This window comes from Coffea arabica, chromosome 11e, assembly GCF_036785885.1.
Source record: "Coffea arabica cultivar ET-39 chromosome 11e, Coffea Arabica ET-39 HiFi, whole genome shotgun sequence".
In the NCBI taxonomy this organism is placed as follows: domain Eukaryota; kingdom Viridiplantae; phylum Streptophyta; class Magnoliopsida; order Gentianales; family Rubiaceae; genus Coffea; species Coffea arabica.
The window spans coordinates 12,929,382-12,944,184 of record NC_092331.1 but is presented as its reverse complement, the minus strand read 5'-3'; the positions used below and the strand labels follow the sequence as shown (position 1 = coordinate 12,944,184).

At 30.9% G+C, this 14,803-nt stretch overlaps 1 protein-coding gene across 1 annotated transcript; it reads right to left on the bottom strand.

Annotated features, from left to right (window-relative positions):
• Positions 1-278: 278 nt before the first annotated feature.
• On the bottom strand, positions 279-4,336 carry LOC113718801 (uncharacterized). The gene is made up of 4 exons (XM_027243716.2): positions 4,040-4,336; positions 3,711-3,826; positions 3,308-3,451; positions 279-3,203 (listed from the first exon to the last, which is right to left on the bottom strand). The coding sequence occupies exons 1-4, from the start codon at positions 4,203-4,205 to the stop codon at positions 3,168-3,170; spliced, it is 462 nt and encodes a 153-aa protein (XP_027099517.1). The 5' UTR covers positions 4,206-4,336; the 3' UTR covers positions 279-3,167.
• Between the last annotated feature and the right edge of the window lie 10,467 nt (positions 4,337-14,803).

Here is a 14,803-nt window from a genome sequence, read left to right as displayed (position 1 = left end):
CATATTTTAAAAATACAAATTAATCAAGGCAGTAGACAAGATAAGAACAGAAATGGAGGTCCTAGGCCTTTTATTTTGTAGATCAACACAAGTGTTCAGACAAAATGCCTGCAACTTTTTTTAGAAAAATAAAAGGACAATAAGCAAAACAAGAACAAGAGTAAGAATTAATCCAGTAAACAGTGCATTATGTATGCCTGTTTACTTCTGTAAGCTCTAAAGATTTAAACATATTTACTTCTGCATGCCTTATTATCGTATTACTGATCCTCAGAAACTTGCACAAGTCAAGGAACATACATACCAGTCAAGGAATAACTGTAATTTTACATTTTAACCTATACTTTTAAAAAGAAAAAAAAAAAAGCCAATACCAGCTAAGCTATGTACAGGTCTATATAACTTTACAGGTATATTGAGTATCAAAAAAATCAGCTAACAAAATCAACTCAGGGAAACTTAACTCCGGAAAGTACAAAGTAAGAAAATTCACTTCCATTTGAAGCTGAATATCTTCTGCTTCTTTTTAATATATTCTTTCAACCTGCTATGATCCATGCATGTCCTTGAGCACCATGACCAATATTTGGTTGTTCCCCTACACATAGGTGATATACTGTTGCAGCAAAAGCTAGTTGATGAAGACTACCAAAAAAAGACTTCTGAGCAGCATGTTTGATCATCCATCCAAATTTAACATCCCAATCACCAGCCTGCCTAAACAACGAACATTTCCTTTGCACAGCTTCCCAAATTTGTGCTGAATAGGGACACAGGAAAAACAGATCATTTATAGTTCCCTACTTACTCATGCACACCTACAGATTGGATTAATCTCCATAACCCCTGAATGCAGTCTATCCTAGGTAGTCAATCTTTCCCTGCAAGCAAACCACAATATAAAGGAGAACCACTAGTATTGTGTTTTCTACCTCGCACTACATGATACCAAGAAAATTTAGATGCAAGAACCAGGTACAACTATGTGCTTTATAGTTAAATTAGCAGAGTAGATACCTGTGGGGTCCAAAGTCCATGTAACAGAATCATTTGAACCAGGAAGGGGTAAAAAAAATAAGAGGTGGTAGCTTCAATTAATTGTAACAATTATGTACCCTTCTTCTCCCACTTGGCCATTCGCATATTTCATCTCTAATGATAACTGACATTTTTCCAGTCTTAGAACTCAAAAGGAACAGCAACTGAGAAGAGATTTTCTCTCTAAGCGATCCTAAAGGAGGCCACCAAACATTTCCACGGCTGCCCATTAATAATGATCAATTTCTAGAACTTCTAGTTATTGGCCTAAACTCAACTTCAAGAATTTCTTCCAACACCACGATCTGGGTTAAGTTGGGTAGCACAAAAACTTTCTACCTTCAAGAAAATGATGAGTTCTAAGCAAGTTTCCTGTGTCAAGACAGTCTAATCCTGTGCATGTGTTTCACATCTTGGTTCTACAAGTTACACTGTGAAAACAGATCAAAGTCCAGCAGACACATGCATGGTAAGACAATGAGCTGCATAACCTTGTTCTCCACAAGAAAATGCACTGGCACACTATGCACAAGTGCAATCCATGCTTATATAAGCTCATATTTTACAAAACTAAAAGAAAAACATGAAGATAAGGCACAGCAAAAACTACAGAAATAGCAGTGTTTGATGCCTTGATATAGCTGAATCTTATTAGCTCCTAGTGCTGTGCTGCAGTTTGTCTTAACAGCTGATACTATTATCTTTAGCACCATGTAGAAAGATGTCAAACATACTGGTCCACAACATAATCCATCAAATCTCTGTGCTAGGCAGAGAGCCAACTGTTCATATCTCTCCATGGGAATAGACAGAGAGCAAATGACATTAAGCAGTATATACAAATTCAGCAGAGGTACTTGTGCTATAAACTTTGAAATGTTTACGTGGTTGCAGGGGCACAATCCTACTTATTTTGCATCATAAGGCAACATTCTTTTATAAGTTGCTGTAACCACTACATTGAGATGCCTGAGTAGTAGCAAATAGTTTACGTGTATGTTGATACAACTGTACGCTACATTGAACATATATCTTGTGAAATGGGACACCTATAGGTTATGAAAGTAGTCCAACCTTATCTACTAACTGGCAACGGACCTTAAGAAATGTATGAAGGATGCGAAGGGAACACACCTAATGCAGTAATGTATCACTTAACAACTACAAATGCGCTTCTTTAGGAAAAATAGCATATACATCTTAGGATTAGCAATAACTTGAGGGATAATACTGCAAGAAATAGCTGCCAAAAAAAAAGATAAAAGGAAATTAAAGCAAAGAAAACAGTAAAAATCTTAGAGATACAAAGTGATGGTATGACTAAATATTTTGGAAATCAACTTACAAGAAGATTCAGGGCTTGTGAATCTAATTATGAAGCGGGTTTAAAACAGCTAGAACTTGGAAATGACACCTGAAACATAATGATGACATAATACACAGACTAAACGCCTAAAATAAAACTCCATTACCTTGTGCAATACAAACCAGGGAAAATCTTGGACAGCAAGTGCAAATATGACTACCCACTCCCCACAAAAAGAATTTAAAAAAAAAAAAGGCATTCCCAAGTCCCACCCCCATACCTCCTGTGTGTCTGCTACCTTAGACAATGAGACACTGGGACTACCTTCTTCTCTCGCATCTCTCTTCCAAATCACAGTCCTAGATTCAAACTTGTCAAAGAAAGCATCAGTAATCTTTAATTCCTTTATATAAGACATCTCCCAATTCCAGTCAATTCAACATATTCAAAGATCACATATTGCCACCTCATCTTGTGAACATAAAATCACTGTAATATGGAAAAAAATATGGACAGAAAGAGATATAGGATTTCAACTATTCTCATCCTATCACAACTCGTAAGCACACATGCAGAATATGCATTCAACAAACCTGTGAAAGTCTGTCAGACAACTGTGCCAAAAATCAAGGTGATAATAACATTTTAAGAACAACATATGTCATTTTCAGCCGATCCCTAATTCCAATTTGGTAATTTTCTAAAAGAGTATACCTCATCCATCAAGAAGGCAATACCTAAACCTACAGCTCTTGTCATCACTAGTCTAGAAGCAATATGTACAAGCATACAAGAAAAAATTCTTGATCTTCATCCTACGTCATCAAGCTCTCTGACTCCGAGCAAGCAAAAGCTGAATCTGAGAAATTCAAAAAACCGGGGAATAACCAAGCCTTACAATCGGGCCAAAAAGGATAAGCAATCAAATAAAATAGGAAAACAAAACCATAGTGCTACACTCACAGCAGCTACAATAGCAGCTAAAGCGGAGATTAAAGCCGTCATTGGGTTGTCTAGAAGAGCAATTGCCAATATGCCCAAAACAACAGCTCGAAACCAATTCCAAACCAGCCACAAGAAGATCTTCTTGTTCACAACGCAAATGCCCTGAAATTTATTTTATTTTATTTTTTTAAAAAAAGACATTTTTCTTCATAGATACTACCATATTAGTAAGGATTAATCCACGGCATAATGCTTGGCAACGACACGTAATATCCATTCCAATTTGAAATTCTCTGTTTGTGCGTGTGGCGGTAGCATGTATCTACACCTACTACACCAACTAGTGTTACAGATTCTATCCATATACGAAAGACTTAACTGAATACTAATAAAAAAAAAATTCTAAGAATCTAGGATGTACCAATAATACGCAAACCACAGCAAATGGCGAAACGTAAAACCCCGGTGATGGTCTAATCCACTCCCAGAACCCTCGGCTGGTGGAGCCGCCGCCACCACCACCACCTAACGCAGAAGCTGTAACAGAAAATTACAGCCATTAGAAACCAACTATCAATAGCAATTTACAGCTTCCAAAATCACAATTAAAGCAAAAAAGATATGTTTAACAATAAAATGGGATTAATCCCAAAAAAAATTAACGAGAAAATGAGATTAATCCCACAACAACAAAAAAAAAAAGAAAAGGAGAAAACATGATTAACAAGAAAATGGGATTATAGTACAAACCCATGAAAAAACGAGTAGTGGTGGCGGGAGAGGCCCAAGAGACGGCAGCTGGGTAGTAGTGGTGGAGGCTCAGGGAGGACAAAATCCAGTGGGTGGGGAGAAAAGGGGACGTGGGGCGGGTAATGGATGAGGGAAGGAAGGATGATGAGAGGGCTTGTGAAATCATGGCTGGTTATGGAACTGGGAAGGATTTTCGAAGTCAATTTTCAGACGGGGCCTTTTTCCATTTTTCGTATTTTTGGGGAAGATGGAAGGAGGACCCACTTGGTTTCTAGAATTGGCGGGAAGGATGCAGATCGATGCTTCCCTGGTTGATCTTAGGGGTGGCAATTCCTGACACGACCCGAAAACATGACAGCGAATCTAACACAAAATTAATGGATTTGGGAGGTTCGGGTCAGAATCGGGTGGAACCCGATGAACCCGAAAAGAAAACAGGTCGATTTTGGATCAACCCGTGATAACCTGATATGACTCGATATGACCCGTTTACAAATTAAAAATAATTTAATACACATAAAAATTATTTGATCTAACTAAACTAAATCATTCTTTTTTTTCAAAGGCATTAAATCATTAATTACTTAATCTTAAATGAATTTATTTAACTTGTGTGAAGTTGAAATTATCATATTTGGACAAATAATATATTATTTTATTTTTTACTTTTATGCTATTTTAATTTATTTTATATTTGGTTTGGGATAAAACACTTTTACGGTGTTTAATTTATTTTACATTTGGTTTGAAATTATTTATTTAAATTTTTATTACTTGATGATGTAATTAATTTTGTAAGAAATTGATTTTATTAGAAATTACAGTGATACATTAAAATTAAATTTCGAGTCATTTCGGGTCGACCCGCCAACCCGAAATTTTCGGGTTCGTGTCAGGTATCCTGACCCGTTTCGGATTAGTGGGTCAGGTTCGGGTCAACGGGTTTTTTGTTATACTTGGGCCTCAACCCGACCCGCCAACCCGAACCCAACCTGATTGCCACCCTTAGTTGATCTAGTTTATTTTATTTTATCCTTTTCTGTTTGGGTGGGAGAGTGTGGGTATGAATGCGGGAATGGGTATAGGAATCCGATGGGGTCTGGGTTTGTTTATTCGCATGGTATTCATAGCATTTGTACTTGGGTTTAGTTAGGGGTGGCAATTCCTGACACGACCCGAAAATATGATACGAACCTAACACGAAATTAATGGGTTTGGGTTGATGTTCGGGTCAGAATCGGGTCGAACCCCGATGAACCCGAAAAGAAAACAGGTCGATTTTGGGTCAATCCGTGATAACCTGATATGACTCGATATGACCCGTTTACAAATTAAAAATAATTTAATACACATAAAAATTATTTGATCTAACTAAACTAAATAATTCTTTTTTTTCAAAGGCATTAAATCATTAATTACTTAATCCTAAATGAATTTATTTAACTTGTGTGAAGTTGAAATTATCATATTTGGACAAATAATATATTATATTATTTTTTACTTTTATGCTATTTTAATTTATTTTATATTTGGTTTGGGATAAAACACTTTTACGGTGTTTAATTTATTTTACATTTGGTTTGAAATTATTTATTTAAATTTTTATTACTTGATGATGTAATTAATTTTGTAAGAAATTGATTTTATTAGAAATTACAGTGATAAATTAATAAATTAAAATTAAGTTTAGAGTCATTTCGGGTCGACCCGCCAATCCGAAATTTTCGGGTTCGTGTCAGGTATCCTGACCCGTTTCGGGTTGGCGGGTCAGGTTCGGGTCAACGGGTTTTTTGTTATATTTGGGTCTCAACCCGACCCGCCAACCTGAACCCGACCTGATTGTCACCCTTAGGTTTAGTCATGGGTTTTAGTTTAAGGGAATTAGACATCATGGAGAAATTGTATGTTCTGACTTCTGAATTTTGGCTAGTTAAAAAAAGTAGGGTTAATTTTAAGTTGAGCTCTTCAATTATATCCAAATTTCTAAACTTCAAAATGGGATATTATAGTTTCTTTTTTTTAATTTAAAGGGGAGGGGTGCAAAATATAAAATTTGTCCCACTTAAATAAAATATTTAGAATATTTCAAAAAGAAAGTAAAATTTTTAGAAGAAGTGGGATAGCTTTTAATACTAAAATGGGACAGATTTTATAATTTAGGGATTAAAATGGAATAAATTGGATCCTTTAAGGTTAGAAGTGAAGTAGATTTTATATTTTATGGATTAAATTATTTCATTTTGAAGTTTAGGGACCAAAATGAGAATTTAACATAGTTGACATGTGTAAATAAAAATTAAACCGATAAAGTTCGTACTTGATGAAATAGAGAGAAGGGTTTAGTACAATTAGACGGTAATTATACTTTTTCAAAAGGTATTGTATGTTTTTATAATTGTGATCGTATTAAATTATTGAATTGGTGTACAAGAACAGAAATTATGCGTACAACAAAGATATATAAGTATACACTAAATTATGTAGAATGTATAACAGCCACACAATTGTACGAAAATCATACTTGTACTAAGCCCCTTCTCCAATGAAATGGTATGCATTGATTATTATTAGGGATAATTGCAGAAACCTCCCTTGAGATTTCTGACATTTTCACTGACCTCCCCTATCAATTTTGAAATTGCATTAACCTCCCCTAAAAAAAGTTGGAACTAATTTAAAAGGTAAAAGTGTGTGAAATTACTAGAGTACCCCTATTGGATTTGACTTTACCAAATGAAAGGTTTGAGTACTTTCATCAAAACCAACGTTTTATTTGTTAAACTAATCAAACTATTTCTGCATAGTTAAATTAATTAACTAATTAACTAATTATCTAATTTCTATTTTATCTAATTAATTAATTATCTAATTAACTAATTAACTAATCAAACTATTTCTTCAGAGTTAAACTAATAACTAATTATCTAATTGTTAATAGTTAATAACTAATCAAACTATTTCTGCATAGTTAAACTAATTAACTATTAACTAATTATCTAATTAACTATTAACTAATAATTTCTATTTATCTAATTAACTAATTAAATAATTATCTAATTAACTAAAACTGTTGTTTGACCGAAACTAACAAACTATTTGCATGTTAAACTAATTAACTACTTAACTAATTAACTAACTAATTATCTAATTAATTAATTAACTAATTAACTAATTGTTGTTTATCTAATTAACTAATTGTCTAATTATCTAATTAACTAAAGCTGTTGTCTATCCGAAACTAATAAACTATTTGCATGTTAAACTAATAAACTAATTAACTGCTTAACTAATTAACTAACTAATTATCTAATTAACTAATTAACTAATTAACTAATTTCTATTTATCTAATTTACTAATTATCTAATTAACTAAAACTGTTGTTTGTCTGAAACTAACAAACTATTTGCATGTTAAACTAATTAACTAATTAACTGCTTAACTAATTAACTGATTAACAGACTATTTGCATGTTAAACTATATGCAGTACGCATTACCTATTTAAAGTATCGGCTCCTTATGGGTATTTTACTTTCAAACATTTAATTTATGATAAAAATATCAATATTTGTAAGTAAAATTCAAAAAGTGTTACAAAAAATATCAATATTCTTACTTTCAAATATTTAATTTATGGCCCTATGCCATCCATTTTTTGTAAGAATATTACTGTAACACTTTTTGAATTTTATTTATAAACATTGATGTTTTTATCATAAATTAAATATTTGAAAGTAAAATACCCATAAAGAGCCGATACTTTAAATAGGTAATGCGTACTGCATATAATTTAACATGCAAATAGTCTGTTAATCAGTTAATTAGTTAAGCAGTTAATTAGTTTAACATGCAAATAGTTTGTTAGTTTCAGACAAACAACAGTTTTAGTTAATTAGATAATTAGTAAATTAGTAAATTAGATAAATAGAAATTAGTTAATTAGTTAATTAATTAATTAGATAATTAGTTAATTAGTTAATTAATTAATTAGTTAATTAGTTAATTAATTAATTAGTTAATTAATTAATTAGTTAATTAGTTAATTAATTAATTAGTTAATTAATTAATTAGTTAATTAGTTAATTAATTAATTAGTTAATTAGTTAATTAATTAATTAGTTAATTAGTTAATTAATTAATTAGTTAATTAATTAATTAGTTAATTAATTAATTAGTTAATTAGTTAATAGTTAATTAGATAATTAGTTAATAGTTAATTAGCTTAACTATTAACTAATTAGATAATTAGTTAAGCAATTGTCAAGCAAATAATAATTGTCAAGCAAGATGAGGGCAAAATTGGAAGAAATGTTTTATCTCACTTCTACAAATAATTTTTTAATGAGACATCAAGCTGTCAGGGAGGTTTCTACAATGAATTGTTACTGTTCAGGGGAGGTAAATGCAATTTCTAAATCTAGAGGGGAGGTCTGTGCAAATGTCAAAAATCTTAGGGGAGGTTTCTGCAATTATCCCTTATTATTATTATCACTATTTTTAATTTTGGGTTCCAAAAGGTACGCACCAATGACAAAAGCAGCAAGCCATAAGTGATTGCCATGCGTAGCCAGGTCCATTTTTCAACTTTTTTATTAACCAAAAACTTGAAAATCTTGAGGAAAATCTGGATAGCAAATTTTTACAAATAATATTTTACTTGTATCATAAACACAATTTCTAACCCATATTTTTACATTTTCAACCCATATTTTTATATTTTCAACCACTTTTTTATCTTACATACATTACATCATAAAAACTGTTACGGTAATTATTTAAAATAATATTTTAAATAACACTCTATCCAAACAGACTTGGAAATGTTTTTCTATGCATAATCTTTTTACTCGAAAGATGAGCTATAGAAAATGATGGAAATGTTGATAGTCAAATGACATTAAATCTTCCAAATAATTTAATCTATTGATAGAATTATTGTGGTAAAAGGTGTCTACGGCAAAGAAACAAATCATAAAAATAAAATGTATTCATGAATTCTTTTCATTTTTCATTTTTTCCTGTTGGTAAGTTCTTAGACATTGTCATTTGAGGTCTCAAAATTATCATTTTTTTCCTATTGGTAAGTTCTTAGACATTGTCATTTGGTGAGATATAGAATATTTTGGGAAAATGGCTAATTTAATCCTCAAACTTTTTTACTTAAATCAATTTCATCCTTCATTTTTTATTTAGATGTTTTTAGTCCTTCAACTTAAAATTAGTAGCCAATTTCATTCTTTTGTGGCGGTACTACTTTTTGACACAAAAATCACCACCAAATTAAGGGCAATATAGGAACTACAAGTTAAAGGTCAAAACAAAAAATCAGAAAATGCTAGAGAGTAAAGCTGAAAACATTTCATCTTCTTCAATAAGCAGCTGTATCTCTAATTCTTCTTCTTCGGTTTAGAGGTGAGCATACGGTGCATATTCGGTAATTCGGTTATATGAATTCGGTAAATTCAGTTATTAGACTTATAGAAATCTAAACCGCTTTCAAATTCGAATTGGAGATATCCGAATTCATTCAATTCCGAATTTGAATTCGGAAACGGTAATGAATTCGGGTAACCCGAATTCATTTTTTAAAATTTTTTTGTTGAATCCTTTAATTGCAATTTCCGGCCTAATTAAAATAATAAGTATTATAGTTATACTAAATATAGTTATGTATTATACCTATACTTATTAATTATTATCTAATTCTAGTCATGTATAAAATAATAAGTATTATAGTTATGTTATGTATTGTTGTATATTTGTATTATTATAGTTATATAACAATTAACAAATATTAAAATAATATATTGTATATTATTATTATCATAAGTACATGATAATGGATACTAACTATTATTAATAGCATTTACCTATATAATATAATAATATATTAGTAGTATATACTAATACTAAACCAATTCTTTATAAACGAATTCGAAATCGGTTATTACCAAATTCATAATCTCATTATCTATTTCATACCATATTAGAATTCGGTAAATACCACTTTTGTACCAAATTACCAAATACCCGATTTCAAATTATCAAATTGAATTTGAATTCGGGTATGAATTCAGTACGTACCGAATTTGCTCACCCCTACTTCGGTTAGCTCCTACCAAACTTCCAAAAACCATATGTCTTTTTTTTTTCTTAAAAAAAAACCTTCATCAACATTGTTTTTGTATATCATCATATGTCTTGTAATTTTAGCCTACAATTAAGACTTATCAACATATACAATTTTCTTGATAAACTCAAGAAAAGTATTCAAATTAGCAAATGGATTAGCTGTTTTCTAAGCATTCCCTTGTCGATAGCTACCTCATCACCGTTGCATCAAAGCTTGGAAAATAGCTTCCTTAAATCATCATTTTAAATTGCATTTTCACTTTGAACTTTAGACTTACAATTTAGACTTTTTTTTCGACCTCTTTACATCCTTATCCATCCCCTCCTGCTGCATAGCCCGTGTTGACAATTTAACTCCGATGCCAGTAGTAGATTTTGCTGGGGAAATGAGACTTGATGAGTGGACTTGTATTGGGGTTCCAAAAAATAAATGAATTAGCAGCTTTGAGTCAGGTATTGGGATTTGGGTTTGGAATTCCACTGGTGGGTTGGCTTTTGCAGTTTCGTGGGGCTTCGGCATTAGCCAGGTGTGGTGAAGAAGAACAATTTGGTTTATTGCACCTTTTGTTTTACTCCCCAAATTAATGGAGAATTGGTTTTCTCCCCAATGTAACAAAAAATATTTTGCATTCATTGTTTTAAAAATGATCCCTATTTCGTAATTCCTATATTGCCCTTAACTTGATGGTGATTTTTGTGCCGAAAAGAGTTTTACTGGCGGCGACGCTGCAAAAGTATGAAATTGGTTACTAATTTTAGTTAAAGGACTAAAATTACCTAAATAAAAGAGGAAGGATCAAATCGCCTTAAGTTAAAAAGTTGAAGGACTAAATTGACCATTTTCCCTCATATTTTGTATGGCCGCTAGGAATATTTTAAACAAAGGTTTGGTTTCATCAATGATTTGCTTGTTGGAACCAGTAATCAAGTAGTCATGATTGCAAACAAAGTGGACTTTTATCTATACTTGTTTGTAGGTTTTTTGTTGGTCCACATACGTCAGGAAATCAAATAAAAAAAAAGATAAAACAAACGATTTTAACATAGAATTCTACTTTTATTTTAAAAGGTTTACTGGTTGTCATTTGGCCATAAAAATATTTGTTTCTTCCTTTCCTTTTTTTTTTTGGGTAAAAGCAAATATTCAATAAAAGTGAGCCCTCAAAATTGAAAAGTTAGATTTAGTTTGATAAATGTCATTATTTACGATAAATGTCAAGCCCGAGCAAGAAGATATGTATGATAATGTTACCACATCTGCCAAACTTTCCGTAAAACATGTCTCACGAAACAATAATGGAGATATGTTTTATAAAGGGTTTTTTTTAATAGACACTTTCAAAACACCTGTTTGCACATCTAGTATTTACCTAACTTATCATATATATATATATATATATATATATACATACATACATATTAACAATTATTATTCTCTCTTTTATTTTTATACTTTTCTTATTTAATCTTTCCTACTCTTCTTTATATTTATTTACTTTCCTTAATTAATTTTATATTTTCAAAAATACAAGACAAACCATTTTATAAAACTAATGTGAGACAATTTACACATACATAAGTTTATTTAGGAGAAAAGGAATAATAGCAATAATATATCATTAACCACACATAATAACAAGCTCTCAATGCTCTACTCTTCTCAACTAATACAATAATATGACTCTATATTTATATATATTAGATGACTTGATAAATAAGTTTTATATCACAAGAAATATCTTAATAAAATACTAATTCCTAAACAACAAATATGCTATAACTTGACTCTAATAGAATTACTAAAATTCTAACTTGACTAAAACAATTTTAAATAATAATATGAAAATTTCTATTTTTGAACCTTGGTTTAATATGCTAACATCATTTTGGGCATAGGTTGTTTCTTGTGCAATTTATCGGTTGAACAAGTGTTCTACTAGAAGTGCTCTTGGAAAAATTCGTGAAGAAGTTTGGATTGGTAAAGGACCATTTGTTATCCATCTCAAAGTTTTTTGGTCCATTGCCTGTTCCCATGTTCCCGATCAAAAGTGCACATACGATATAACACAAAAATATTAAAAATTGCATATACGGACATAAATAAATAAATAAATGTGTGCTTTGATGGCTAATTTCTTGGATGCCTTGTTTCAAAAATTTTTTACTGCAAATATTTATTTAAAAACCACTTTAGAATGTTTGTTCAAAATATCAAAGGTAGTAAAATTTCACATAATTTACACTTCGAACTCAAATTTTCTCCAAAACCATAATTCCATCTTTTGATTTGGTAAAAAAAAAATGCTTGAAAAAAGGAGAAAACAAATCATAAACAGTGAAAAAGTTGAAACGTTGGACCACAAGGTTGAAAAAATGGCAAACTGCGGCCCAAGGCAAAGCCTTAGCTACAAGATGGAAGGAAGGGTGGTAGATTAAGAAATGAATGGGGCTACGGAAATGGATAGGAGGGAGGGCTATTAGCCTATTAAGGACAAGAAAAATGGGCTTGCAAGGGGCTGCTGCATGAAGGGAGGGTGGGGTAGGAGACGATTACGAGCAGGTTGACAGGGTGGGGAAAATGGTGAAAATAAGGCGGGGTTAGAGACGTGGTGATTATGTATTTGTTTACTGTGCTTTAATATTGGATTTTTCTTAAGGCAATTTTGTCCACTTTTGAGTATCTATCAAACTATTTTGGACTTTTAACATAAGATATTTTGTTAAAAATTTACATTAATATGAAACTGTTTTACACATTTTAAAAGTTTTGCTTTCATATAAGTAGCTTAGTTTTATAAAATAATAATATTATTTTACTTTCAAAAATTGAACCCGTACGTAGCATAGGTCAAAATGCTAGTTTTATTATAAAACTTGAACTAAATGAAGAGATAAATGTGTTTTAAAAATTTTAAATCATGTATTATCAAATAGAAAAAGTACTTCTACGAGTATGCATCCAAACAATATGATTAAACATTTAATATGACAAAAATTTATACTAATTGAAGTGCTTCTTGATAAGCCACACTGCAACCTCAAACAAACCCTTAAAGTAATTTTTATTCCAATGTGAGAGGGGTGGGATTTAAGAAATGGGAAGGGGACGGGGGATTTGAAACCTAGATCTCTAATGTCCGGACTTCAACCTCGGGTGCTTAAAGTAATTGTCATGCTTAAAAGAGACACAAATTTTTTTTTACAACTCATTTATTAACCAAAGGCTTGAAAATTATGAGGAAAATGATAACTTTGAGGAAAATGCTTTTTTTAATCAAAAAATATTTTTCTTTGGAAGATAAGTTACAGCGCACCAAGCAGACCCTATAAACAAATTTTGTTCATGGAATTTTTTTTTTTTTTTTTTGTGGAGAAGTTCTTAGATATTGTCAGCTTATATGTCCCACTATTTACATTTTATACTACCACTAGCAGCCTAGCATTATTTTAGAAAAAAAAATGTCGGTTTCATCAATGATTTGGTTGCGATTCTGTCAAAATTGAGTACTAATAAGTATAATAATTTTGTTGGAACCCAGTGATCAAGTGTACATCAATTCTGGAAATTGGAAAGTTTAATTTAGTTGGTAGGATCAAATATTTGTTTCGATCAACTCATGAGCCCTCAAGATTAATATCTCAATTCTGGAAACTGGAAAGTTAAATTTAGTTTGCAATCAACAGAGTGCAAAATTGAATTTATTTAAGGGATAATTTCAGAAACCTCCCATAGGTTTTTGACAATTCCGTTGAGCCCCCTTGGGGTTTGAAAAATTACACTTACCTCCCTTGATTTGATGGTTTTAGTAACAAATCCTAAAATAATATTGACTTGGTCAAATTTTTAAGTGAATACCCGAAAATGTTCTTGTGTAATGAGTTTTAATTTACTTCCCCTATACAACTATAAGATTATCTAGTATAATTATAAGGAAAAAGTGCCAAAATTTTCATGTCCATAACTACTATTTGATAAACAACTATAATAATAATAATAATAATAATAATAATAATAATTTTATCATTATGATAAAATACTTTTGATGGTATTTTATTATGGATTTAGATTTATAAGATAGAAAGAAAATGTTGAAATAACTCATTTAGAGTTTATGAATTTTTTGAGTAGTGGGACTATCATAATTTAGCAGTGGTTTTGAGCCATTTCTTTTTTATTTATTGTTAATTTTAATACCAAAAAATAGAAAACGAAGATCAGCAAAAACATTGGATTGCATATAAAGTTAACTGGTAAAAAAAAAAAACTAATTCGACATTTAGTTACAATAAAAACTTAGCGGTAATAGTGGTAATTATACAGTTTTAATGGCAAAAAATTTTAAAAAAATGAATAAGAGGAAAAAATAATAAAAAAATAATTTTAAAAGTTATTCTAAATATAAGCATACCAAACAAGGGAATTTCATTATGTGAGAACCCGTAATTTCCTATTTTCTAGATTTTCGTATTTTTCATGGCTTGTTTTCTGCATTTTCGTGATTAGAAAAATTTCTAGATATTTTTAAGGAGCAGATATAATTTTTAGATGATTTTTCTCGTATCGAATAGATTTTGAGAAATTAAGAGCGTATACCGGACGTGGGACCCACTAGTGCGAAAAGTTCGGAAAAAT